General features: G+C 45.0%; 1 protein-coding gene across 3 annotated transcripts in view; it reads right to left on the bottom strand.

Annotated features, from left to right (window-relative positions):
* Window positions 1-269: 269 nt before the first annotated feature.
* Window positions 270-10,046, bottom strand: part of BCKDK (branched chain keto acid dehydrogenase kinase) — a 38,521-nt gene continuing 28,744 nt past the window's right edge. For all 3 annotated transcript variants that reach the window (XM_083378079.1, XM_083378081.1, XM_083378080.1), the window contains 5 exons: window positions 8,659-8,732; window positions 7,165-7,293; window positions 4,328-4,417; window positions 2,212-2,373; window positions 270-1,363 (listed from right to left, as the gene is read on the bottom strand). In XM_083378079.1, coding sequence (XP_083234205.1) covers window positions 1,219-1,363; window positions 2,212-2,373; window positions 4,328-4,417; window positions 7,165-7,293; window positions 8,659-8,732 — 600 coding nt within the window. In that variant the 3' untranslated portion in view covers window positions 270-1,218. The remainder of the gene's footprint in view (window positions 1,364-2,211; window positions 2,374-4,327; window positions 4,418-7,164; window positions 7,294-8,658; window positions 8,733-10,046) is intronic.

Raw genomic sequence — 10,046 nt, 5'->3', positions numbered from 1 at the left:
CTAGCAACAGAATTCTGGTCCCAGTTGTGGTTTTAAGTCAAGGACTACCTATAGCAATAGGGTTAATTATGTCATAGCAGGATATACAAAAGTACACACCCTACATGTGTATGAGTCCTGCAGGTGAGCTGCGTCCTCCGGAAAGTTTTGTTTATCACCACCACGAACAACAAAACATGGTTTTACATCGGTAGAGATTTCCATTTCCGATATGTAGTAGCTACAGGTATCCCTCGAGGAAAGATGAACATGCTGGATGTTTGAGTGTGCACTTTTTTTATTTATTTAAGTATTGTAATGGGAAATCATGGTTTTTCATTTCGAATCTCCACCCTGTAATGGAGAGGGAAGAGGGAAGAGCAGACAACAAACTCTTTATTCTGGATTTAATAGTCAGCTAAGATCAAGGGCAGAGAGGAAAGGTGCCAATAACATACGTTGCCTCGGGAAGAGGCAGAACCTTGTGGAATCCGTAGCCTGGATTGCAAAAGGGGGCCATGTCGTATTTCCCCACCCCCCACGCCCTCCTCTTTCACTGTTGTGCACCACGAAAAGTCTCTTTGCCGAGCGACAGGTAGATTCTAATTCCCAAGAAGGAAACCCGCCTTCAAATCTTAGATGGCAGCAAGGGAGAACTCTTCAGATGCTCCATCCTGTCATCAGAGTCCATCCACAGAGATGAAGAAATGCTGAGTGGCCAATCGTGGTGGGAATCCGGGCACGACGCGTGACGGAGGACACCTCCTTTTCACCGTGCATCTTCAAAGGCTTCAAAAGTCAAGCCGAGGAGGTTGGGAAAAAGGCCACAGGTGGGGTTGGCGGCGTGCAAGACGACGATGGAGAAAGAACACTGCTTTGCTCGGATGCTCTTGGTGGCCTTGAGCGAGTCTTTCCGCGGGGGAGGGAGGCAGGGAGGGGCTTTGGGTTGCTTGGGTTCAAGAGGCCACCCGAGGACCACCGAAGATGCACCAACGGGGGACTAGAGGGTGCATCGGGAAGCAGTGTACTGAAGGAGCAACCACGCGGGAGAGGAAGCCCTCTGTTCCCTCCTCACCACATCTAGGTGTCCCGAAGGATCAAAGTGCTTCGTGAGGGGAGCACAGCAGATGCTTAGGAATCCAGATGAGGGGGGAAAAAAACCGGTGGTGGAATCCATGCCAACGTGGGTTCGGTGTGGGGTATATAAAAGCTTTCTCCGGAAGCAAGGAAGGGGTCTTTCTAAATGCGGAAACTCTCCTCTCTGCCGTCGATGTGTTTGAGACGGAGGTAGACATCTGTGCCAATGCCCTGCAGGGATTGGAGGGTCAAGGAGCCACCTAGATATTCGGCGTAAGCCCGAGACGTTGGCAAGCCAAAGCCGAACCTGTGGAAGAAGGAATCAAAAGGGATGAAAGGTGTCAAACTCTCCGCAGCAACAAGAAGCGTCAGGAGCAGAGTCCTCTCTTCGAGGGCCGGTTTTTGGAGGAGACAGAAACCTCCAAAGACACCCTACATGGCTTATTCACAGCAAACTAACCTCACTGTGCATCAGATTGACTTGCATGCCCACCTATTACAGTAGGACCATGGTGGCGAACCTATGGCACGGGTGCCACAAGTGGCCCGCAGAGCCCTCTCTGTGGGCACGCACGCCGTCGCCCCAGTCCTAGGCCTTCAGCTGGGTTTGATAAAACCTTTTTGCGTTAGGCCTCCGCCACCGTGTGCAAAAAAAAGGTTCAATCAATCAATTTCAACCTCGCGGGGAAAAAAAAGTTCTCGCGAAGTTGGAATTGATGGATTGCACTTTTGAGTCCCACCCAGTCTGCCGTTACCACTGCAGCCACGCCCACCCAATGGGCCATGCCCACCCAATGGGCCACGCCCACCTGGCACCCGATGATAAATAAGTGGGTTTGGGGTTGCAATTTGGGCCCTTGGTCTCAAAAAGGTTCGCCGTCACTGCAGTAGGAGACGAGGAAGCCTCCGTGGGGTGTCGCTGCTTCAAGAAAGGTAAGCCCCTCTTCCCACCCCCCACCCCCCTAATGCAACCAAACTACTGAGCGATGACTATACAGGTAGTCCTTGAGTTATGACCGTAATTGAGTCATCAGTCGTGACAGTCATCAAGCGGGTCACCATATGACCGGATCTGATTTTGCAACCTTTTTTGGGGGGCCTACCATGTCTGGATTATCCCAAATACCTCCCTTCCCTTCTATGCCGTGTGCTCACCCGTGCATGGGGCCCGACTGGGCACTGTTCCCCATTTCCACCATGTTCCCAAAGACGCTGCTCAGGCGGGGATCCTGAGCGCTCGCTTCAGCCGTGGTAAAGTGGTAATCGGTGACCTTGTCAACATGATCGTGAGGGATTCCTGCTCCTCGGTCCGAAATCCTGCCAACAGGAAGAGAGACATGCAGAAGAAGCCATTCTTGACGCGGCAAACGTATGAGACTGGCTTGCCTTGGTAGAAGACCTTCTTGGTAAAAGATCAGATGGAGGGAGTGCAACTCCACTGGTCCTCTTGGGTTTCTCAGGAGCTTTGAATACCCACCATGGTATCTTCTGGGTCATCCGTGGTGGCACAGTGGTTAGGAGGCAGCATTGCAGGCTAATTCTGCTGACTGCCAGCAGTTCGATCCTCACCGGGTCAAGGTTGACTCAGCTTTCCATCCTTCTGAGGTAGGTAAAATGAAGACCCAAACTGTGTTTTTTTTTGGGGGGGGGCAATATGGTGACTCTGTAAACCGCTTAGAGAGGGCTGTAATGCACTCTGAAGCGGTATATAAGACTAAGTGCTATTGCCATTGCTGTCTGATAGGGTTCAGCCTAGGAAGAAATTTGCAGCAATTCTGGTCTCTTCTGTTGGGACGTGCTCAGAAGATGAATTATTATTATTATTATTTTGGCATTGATTTATAAAGTCCCAAGGGATTTATCTGTCTCCTCAGCTAACCTCTAGAGGTATGTGGGAGGTCATTCAGATCTTGGGGTGGAATGTTAACAGGATGCTGGCGATACCCAGCTCTGCTACTTCCTACTATCTAACCACCGTCATAAGGCCTTTTCTTTGGTGGCTTATAGGCTACGGAATCCCCTCACTAAAAAGGCTCATGTAGTTTCTGCTCTCTTTGTTCCATTTAATTTATCTAATTAAAGGCGGGGGGGGGGGGGTGAGTGCTCTGTAATTTTTGTTTTAAGAAGCCCCTCGGAGCATTAGAATAAACAGAAAGATGAAGTAAAACATTACTAATAAACAAAAATGCTTGCCGTATTCCTCCCTACGATGGAGATATTCATCTAGTCAACCTCAAGAGTAGGGCTCAATACAGTATATTCACAAGTATTATTATCTCGGTCCTCTAAGGCAGGGATGTTTAACTTTGGCAACTTTGGGATCTGTGGACTTGCAACTCCCAGAACTCTTCAGCCACCATGCTGGCTTGGGAATTCTGGGAGTTCCCATCAAGACTGCAGGCATCAGTAGCCACCTTAAGCCTTCAGTAGAGATTAGACAGCCCATGAACTGTTGGGATGATCGTTTCAGGGATATTTCCTTGCCAGATTCCTCAATGTCTACAACAGTGACAGAGCTTCTAATGCATTGTTTACACTGGAAAAGTTCTTAAATATTCAGGCAGATATTCAGAGATGTACAAAGCACAGTTAAACATCGGCAGATGATCGCAGGGAAAGATTTATGATGTTATTAAATGCTTTAGGGTAAAATGTTTTATAAAAATTGCCAAATTTCAATTCCACAGGATTCATCGCTCCTAGATTTGGATGCAATAAATAATAATAAAGCTTTATTGTCAAAGTACAACATGTGTACATTGAGATTAGCTGAGCCTCCCCCCGTGCTCTCTCCCCCCAACACACAGTGACAACAAACCCTCCATCCCACCACACTATGTGAACCAACTACACCACACACCGGCCTCCCAAGTCAATTCTGCATAAGATTATGTCCCATTTAAAAGCCTAACAGCCCACGGATAAAAGCTATTTTTTCAGCCTGTTGGTACGGCTGGCTATATTTCTATATCTCCTACCGGATGGTAGGAGAGTAAAGAGATACCGTCCAGGGTGTGAGTCATCCCTGAGAATCTTCCTCACTCTTCCAAGGCAACGAGCCCTGGCGATGTCATCCAGTGGTGTCAGGGAACAGCCCACAATGTCTTGTGCTGTGCTCACTACCCTCTGTAAGATAACCCATTTCAGGTGCCTGGGTTCAAAAACTGTAGCCCCACCGTGCATTGTTTTGCCCAGTTAAAGTTTCCCACAGACAGACAGGAGAGTTTTAATAGTACATAGATGTGCAAACAGTGCAGCAAAGGCTGTGTACCTTATGATGAGGTCAATGTCATTGTTGGCAATCGTGATGATAATGTCTGGCACGTTGTATGGGGTATCCAGGTGAGATTCCATAGTAGCTCTGAAAGAATCAAAGCCATGAAGCTATTATTCCATTAAAACAGCATTTCAGCTGATTGCAAGGATTTGAAAAAGAAAGTGAAATTAACGATTTCACTTTTTAAAAAAAAAAAGCTTGCAGTTTAAGCTCAGAATGTGATAGATTATTTCAAAGCAGTCTGCTAACATACAACTTTTTTTCCTTCTACCTCCTTCTTTTCCTACTACTGGTTTTCTTCCTTCCCTTCTCTCTTGGGAAGTCACCTCTTTCAATCTTTTATTATTATTATTATTAATTTTATTTGTATACCGCCCTTCTCCCGAAGGACTCAGGGCGGTGAACAGGGCAATACATGTTAAAAAGACAGAATACAAAAATTAAAAAAGATTAAACAAGTGACCAGAACTCTTAAATAGATTAAAACACATTTAACAGTAATAAAAACCCAACCCCCTCCCATCAGGCCAGGCCAGCTTGTTCAAAGAGATACGTCTTTAGATCGCGCCGGAAGGAGCGCAGGTTGGGTGCCATCCGGAGCTCAACCGGAAGACAGTTCCATAAATCCGGCATGCCCACAGAGAACGCCCTCCCCCTGGGGGCCACCAGTCGGCATTCTTTGACCGGTGGCCAGCTCACGGAGCAGAGGTGTAACATGGGAATATCGGGAGACTCCCAACAAAACTCTCGCGGCTGCATTCTATATGTCCTAATCCACTGAGCCACCACAGGGGGCTGGAGGCTAAAACATGTAAGGAACGGTTGCTGGAATTGGGTATGTGCAGTTAAATGAAGAGAAGGGTGAGGGGTGACATGATAGCAGTGTTCCAATATCTCAGGGGCTGCCACAAAGAAGAGGGAGTCAAGCTATTCTCCAAAGCACCTGAAAGCAGGACAAGAAGCAACGGATGGAAACTAATCAGTTAGAACAATTAACCAGTGGAACAAGGCCTGCCTCCAGAAGCTGTGAATGCTCCAACGCTGGAAGTTTTTAAGAAGAGACTGGACAGCCATTTGTCTGAAAATGGTATAGGGCAGGGCTTTTCAACCTTTTCACCCATTGTACCACTTTTAGGATATGGCAACATCCCAAGTACCACCAGTCACCTAGCAAGGTGTCAAAAACTTGATGAAACCCGCCCCCCCAAAAAAAAGGAAAGGAAAAAAGTGATGAGGTTCGCTTAGTGACTGTTCAAAGTTACAGTGGCACTGAATAAAGTGCCCCCCAAGCCACAGCTGAGCAAGACACCTGCCTGACCACCCGGCGGCGCTCTTCCTCTTGTCCGAGGTTTTCATTGTTGTGAGCATTTCTGTTGAGGATTGGCAGTGGGGGTGGGGTGGGGGGGAGTTTGGTTTTTATTCCCCCCTATCTGCTGGGTGGTTGCAGCAGGTTTTGGTCACTTCACATGACCCTGGGACACTGACCATCATAAATATGAATCAAGTCGCCAAGCATCTGGAGCCTGGCGCTGATCCTGGTGCTTCCGCTGAGCCCTGACAGCCCTGCAGCTGTCTCTTGCTCAGGCTTGTGCGGTGCTGCCACCGATTCAGCTCATTCCCCTCCACCACTGCCACTTTTTTAGGATGGTCGCGTACCACCTGCCAGGTGCCAATGTACCACAGGTGGTACCCGTACCACTGGTTGAAAAGCCCTGGTATAGGGTATCCTGCCTGAGCAGGGGGTTGGACTAGATGACCTCCAAGGTCCCTTCCAACTCTGTTATTCTATTCTATTCTATTCTATTCTATTCTATTCTATTCTATTCTATTCTATTCTATTCTATTCTATTCTATTCTATTCTATTCTATTCTATTCTTCTATTCTATTCTATTCTATTCTATTCTATTCTATTCTATTCTATTCTATTCTATTCTATTCTATTCTATTATTATTTTCACTTAAGGACTGTGGCAATAAAGGTTCTAAATTTGGATGTGATTCACTTAATGTCTTTAATGATAGAAACTCCAGTCCCAATTGTCATAAGCTGTGACTGCTCCAACACTGGGAGTTTTTAAAGAAGAGAGTGGACAGCCATTTGTCTGAAATGTTTAAGGGTTTCTTGCCTGAGCAGGGGTTGGACTAGATGACCACCAAGATCCCTCTCAACATTATTATTATTATTATAAAACTTTTATTCATAAAACATGAAACTCAGTCAACTGAACACTCAAACTGACTGGCACTAATGGTTGACATGGGTTGCTGCCAGCATCCTAGGTATCAACCAGGTATCTCCTTAAAATGTAAGATGTTCCAAGTAGCGCAGTTTTTTGTAGCTTTGCTGGAGTTATTGCAGGAAGTTGTTGTTATTATTATTATTATCAATCATCGTACAGTCAGCCAGACTGTTCAGACTGGATTTGGCATTTTTGTCTACCTATCGAGTCCTTACCAAGGACCTGGGATAGGCAGATGTGGATGTTTGATGGTATTACAGATATCGTCGCAGGATGGAAGCAGTTCCCAGTAAGGCCGCCTTTTGCAATTGACTAATGGCGAATTTGTCAATGCCAATGGTGTTCAAGTGGTGCTCCAGTTGTTTTGGGATTGCACCCAAGGCGCCTATTACTATTGGTGGCATTATTATTATTATTATTATTATTATTATTATTATTATTAATCTCCCTCGTGATACCCATCCATGACAGATGCCTGTTTACATTCTTGACATTCCTGTCTTCTCATGCAAGTAAATCCACCAAATTAGGTCCCAATCCCCTAAATTAGGTCCCAATCCCCCTCCCACTAACAGTGCTCCGGCACTCACCGCATTGCGTTCTTGAGCAACTCTGGAAGGATGTAATCCAGAGGCATCGGAATGAAAGGGAAGCGAGCTGCCACGTGCCCATTGATCCGCACCTGAGGCGCATTCCCATACTTGTGTTCACACAGGCGCCTGTGGAAAAATGGGAAGGGGGATAAATGGAGGCCCACATTTCTTATTAAGTGATGTTTCTGGGGACAACCTGTGCTAGAAAAAGACTGATTAGTTTCCACCTTTGCAGGCATGCTGACTAAACCAATCCCGTAGTTTTGGTGTTCACTCCTGATCCTTTTCTCTTTGATTAATGGAACAGGAGCAGCATTCTGTCAATCATCAGGCACAAATTCAATCCTCACCCGTATACCGAAGAGGTTATAGTCATAAGCAAATCGGATCCATCTTTTAATCGGTCTCCAGTTATTACACCATCCAAAGTTTTGAATTTTAAATTATTCTTTAAATTCAACTCAACATCTTTTATTGGGTTATTTTGTGCTTCTATTTAGTTTAAATGCCTTTTAATATAACGCTTGATGCTATGGCATGATTCCGATCGATCTGCAATTAGCAGAAGAATTGCAGGGTGGAGGAAGCTAACGGTTACAGGCAGTCCTCGACTTACGGCCACGATTGGGCTACAATTTCTGTTGCTAATAAGATGATTGTTAGAGTCAGTTTTTATGATCTTTTTGGCATGGATGAATCGCTGCCGTTGTTAAGTGAGTTGTGAGGTTGTTGAGCAAATCTGGCTTCCCCCAGTGACTTCAGAATTGTCAAAAGCCAACCAGGAAGATCGCAAATGGCAATCTCATCATCGCTCCAACCATCGTAAATATGTGCCCTTTGCCAAGCTCCCAAATTTTGATCATGTGACAATGAGGATGCTGCCACAGTTATAAGTGTGAGGACTGGTTGTAAGTCACTTTTTTCAGTGCCGTTGTCACTTAGAACGGTCGCTAAATGAATGGTTGTAAGTTGAGAACTACTTGTAATCTACAAAGCCTAAAAAAACAAAACAAAAAAGAACTATCTAATATGGCCACTAGGTGGAGCTATTGACTGTAGCATATTATACTACAGGTTAGTCCTCAAGTTACAACCGTTCCCTTAATGACTGTTCAAAGCTACAACAGCCCTGAAAAAAAGTGACTTACGACTTTTTTTCACACTTATGACTCTTTTAGCATCCCCATGGTCACGTGATCAGAATTAAGATGCTTGGCAACTGACTCACATTTATGACACTCGCCGTGTCCTGGGGTCATGTGATCCTCTTTTGTGACCTTCTGACAAGTGGATTCACCTAACAATTGTATTATTAATTTAACAACTGCGGGGACTCGCTTAACAACTGTGGCAAGAAAGGTCGTAAAATGGGGCAAAACTCTCTTATCAAATGACTCACTTAGCAACATAAATTTTAAGCTCAATTGTGGTCGTTCAAGTTATACCCGTATAACCAGTGTGAAACCAGATCAACAGCAATAAGTAAATTACCTGGCGAAATCTACCCATTTTTCAATTATTTTCTTTGGCGACAAACGGGTGCAGATGATTCCGACAAAATCTGGCTGCAAGAAAAGGCAATAACAATAACAATAATAAAAATGATGCTTCAGCATCGGATGGACGCCATTCATCCCAATGAAATATTTAACCTAAAAGCTGTCTTCCCTCAACCCCGAGGCCAAAATCTAAAAGCTAATACTAAAAAAAAAATTTGGGCTGGGCAGGCAAGTTCTATGGGCTGAGGAGTCAAAAGCAGAACCTTGGCGGATGGTTGCTAATTTCTCCTGCCAGACAATTTCTGCTTCCTTGGTCACTCCGGAACCTCAAACCTCTCTTTATTGCCGGAGGAAGGAACGTTTGATCTGTCTGCTCTGACGAGGAATCCTGCCTGAATTTGGGTGCCTTGGAACACGGCATTGTTAAGATGCTCTCTCGGTATGCCTCCCAGAGTGCTTCGTTGTTGTTGTTGTTTTTAACGTAAAAATGTTTTATTAAATGTTTTAAAGACAGCGTAAAAGCCAACATAAAACAGAAACTAGAAAGAAAAAAAGAACAGGGGGAAGGCCTTCTCTGTGGGCGCCCCCCGGCTTTATGGAATCAGCTGCCGGTTGAGCTCCGGACGGCACCTGACCTTCGCTCCTTCCGACGCGACTTGAAGACCTACCTGTTTGAACAGGCCGGCCTGGCCTGATGGGGGATGTGATGGGGGATGCGTTGGGGTTTTTTTATTGGGGATTTTTTTACATTTTTCGACTGTTTTTAGTTTGGGCTCGTGTTTAATTCTCTTTTAATTTTTGTAATTTGTATTTTTATATATGCCCTGTTCACCGCCCTGAGTCCTTCGGGAGAAGGGCGGTATACAAATATAATAAACTTAAACTTAAACAACAAAAGTGCAGTAAGAATCAACAGAAAGAAGCTGCTTCTGGATTCCTTTGCGGCAACTATAAAATACGATTACAAAAGTATCTCTTACTCTGTGGAAACACAGAAAATAATGATAATAAAAAAAACCCTCACCTTTTCCCTATTCTCTGGGTTTCTTTTTCTAAAATTATCAGAACCCTAATTCATAACTGCATTTTTCTTTCCCGTTTCATGTGTTAATAAGAGGTTTCCAGTCCCCTTACAGAAGGAGAGAGAGGAAGCTAGCTGTGGGTCTGCGAAACTAAAAAGGGAAGAAAGTAATAGAGTTGTATGAAGGTGACTTGATTTTGTAAAGTTTAGAAATACACCTGAAGGAGCATGAAGATACAAGTATAATTAGGAACGAAAAGGCTAAACTTTATCCCAGTACATAACAGCTGATGTGATCTAGGTTGTTGTGGCTGGCATGGAAACAAACATTTAGGTTAGTGAGACAAGCAAATTATGCT

This window comes from Vipera ursinii (genome assembly GCF_947247035.1).
Source record: "Vipera ursinii genome assembly, chromosome: Z".
Lineage (NCBI taxonomy): Eukaryota > Metazoa > Chordata > Lepidosauria > Squamata > Viperidae > Vipera > Vipera ursinii.
This window is presented reverse-complemented; position numbering and strand designations above follow the sequence as displayed.